The sequence below is a fragment of the Eucyclogobius newberryi genome, unplaced genomic scaffold (assembly GCF_026437365.1).
Source record: "Eucyclogobius newberryi isolate DKJ021-1_F unplaced genomic scaffold, fEucNew1.0.hap1 SCAF_5, whole genome shotgun sequence".
NCBI classification, from domain to species: domain Eukaryota; kingdom Metazoa; phylum Chordata; class Actinopteri; order Gobiiformes; family Gobiidae; genus Eucyclogobius; species Eucyclogobius newberryi.
Genome location: NW_027316167.1, coordinates 35,854,041 through 35,856,390, shown reverse-complemented (window position 1 = coordinate 35,856,390; position 2,350 = coordinate 35,854,041). Strand labels below are relative to the sequence as shown.

At 40.9% G+C, this 2,350-nt stretch overlaps 1 protein-coding gene across 3 annotated transcripts in view; it reads left to right on the top strand.

Annotated features, from left to right (window-relative positions):
* The first annotated feature begins 494 nt into the window (after positions 1 to 494).
* Positions 495 to 2,350, top strand: part of cdhr5a (cadherin-related family member 5a) — a 13,538-nt gene continuing 11,682 nt past the window's right edge. For all 3 annotated transcript variants that reach the window (XM_072465308.1, XM_072465306.1, XM_072465307.1), the window contains exons 1-2: positions 495 to 635; positions 1,053 to 1,231. In XM_072465308.1, the coding sequence (XP_072321409.1) occupies positions 557 to 635; positions 1,053 to 1,231 (258 nt within the window). In that variant the 5' untranslated portion in view covers positions 495 to 556. The remainder of the gene's footprint in view (positions 636 to 1,052; positions 1,232 to 2,350) is intronic.

Genomic DNA, 2,350 nt, shown 5'->3' with positions numbered 1-2,350 from the left:
CCTATGCCGGCTGCACATGGAACCTGGCACATGTGCTGCCATTTTAACCACTTGGCCACCAGGCAGCACAGGGACAAGGTTTTTCCAGTATAAATGAATTAAATAATAATAATAATAATAATACCTTATTACCGTAATACCTTATTCAGTAAAAAGTCCTGTTATATTAAATTCAATCTTTAATTTGATATATGTATTTAGAAAAATATTTTTTTTTATATTATCATGTGGTCTTAAACATTTTTCGGAAAAAAACAACATAGCTGGATAGGAACAGGGACAACATAAAATAAGTGAAGAATAAAAGATAAGGAGGCATGACAAACAAACAAACAAACACACAAACAGCAGAGTTCTTTTCCTCGCAGACGCTGGGCTTTAGTGAACACACATCCTCGTGACGACACACACAGAGGTTTGATTGTCCTCGTGCACGGTCCTGTCTCTCCTCGTGCACGCCCCTGCCCCTCGTGCACGCCCCTGCCTCTGCTGGCGAGGGGGGCTCAGTACCAGCTCGTGCCACTGCCCTCAGAGTCTTGTGGGTTTGACCGAGAAAATGGACGACAGACAAACTGCAGCTTCAGTCCTCAGCGTCTTCATCCTAGTCCTGGTCAACGACGGACACAGCCAGAGACGTGAGTGGGACCGAGTCTGGACCGGGTCTGGACCAAGACTGGACCAGGACTGGACCGAGACTGGACTGGGACTGGACCGAGACTGGACCAGGACTGGACTGGGACTGGACCGGGACTGGACCAAGACTGGACGGGACTAAACCAGGACTAAACCAGGACTAAACCAGGACTGAACCAGGACTGAACCAGGACTAAACTAGAACTGAGCTGGGACTAAACTAGGACAAAATCCACAATGAAACAGGACTTAACAAGCACTAAACTTGGAATGAATCAGGTCCAGTCCTGGTCCAGTCCTGGTCCAGTCCTGGTCCAGTCCTGGTTCAGTCCTGGTCCAGTCCTGGTCCAGTCCTGGTCCAGTCCTGGTTCAGTCCTGGTCCAGTCCTGGTCCAGGTTCAGTCTTCTTGTATCTCTCAGTCTGTATAGTCCCTCCTGGTCCGGTCTTGGTCTCTGAGAACAACACGGTGGACGTGGAGGTGGTCCAGATCGACACCAGTCCCAGTCCAGACCTGGTATTGGATCTCCTGGTGAACCCTGATGACCTCTTCTATCTCCAAGGAAACGCGCTGATGGCCAAAAGAGGACTGGACTTTGAGGTGAGGATCAGACCCAGTTATGGACCTGGATATTAAAACAATAAAATCGTGTGCACTAAAGAGGAAATGTTTGATCATTAGTTAAAGAGAATGAATAACTAACATTAGACGGAATAACTAACTACTTAAGTGTTTTATTCAGCTTTTTATTTGCTGCAGCTCACATATTTTTAACAATATTGTACATCTAAATCAGGTTTACTGGGAATTATCCTGCTTCATGTTCCTCCAATATTATCGTAAATTAACAATTATTGGCACTTTTAAATGTGTTATTGTGACAGGATTATTGGGACGTTGAGGATATGTTCTTCACTTGAGTCATACATTTTCAGCTGTGACTTACTACTTTGACTCCACTACATTTCTAAAGTAGTTTTGTGTGTGAGTTTTGCAGGTGTTTTGTCCGTTTATGCCTTAAATATGACTCACAAATGTTCAAGACTCACTCACTTTGGTCTGACTCATCTTTAATCCATCAAAAAGCTTTTTAACAACAGTGACACTTCTAACCAGCTTTGAGTCGGCTTATTCTTGCTTTTTTAATTTTCCAAAGTTCCCTTTATAACCAAATATGCCGTTCTAATCTAATCTTTTACATCATTTATTTTAGTTTTACAGGTGGACTTAACAGGAAAATCAGAGTACAATAGCATCTTGTCTTTAAACTACCTTTTATGTATTTTTGAAGCCACAATTGATTGATTTGTTAAAAAAAAAAACCTCCTTTCGATACTTAAGTAGATGCTACAGCAAATACTTCAGTACTTTAACTGAAGTAATCATTTCACTGAGCTACTTTTACTTGTATTGAAGTGTGTATCTGTACTTCATCAAACATAATAATCTGATGATTAAATAAATATATTATAAAACTATCAAGCCTGTGTCAGTTTATTGACAGTTAACTTGTGCTGACAAAGAGATCAACATAAGAAAATTGTGGTCAACTAAAGACTTAGTTCTTTAGTCCTTATAAAACCTTTGGAATCATAAGTAAAATAAGGCACCATCGACCAATTAACTGACTAAAGCCATACAATTGTGGATACATCCTGTAATAATTCATACTAGTCAAAAACCAGGACAAAACATCTTTAAAGGTGCACTATGTAACAT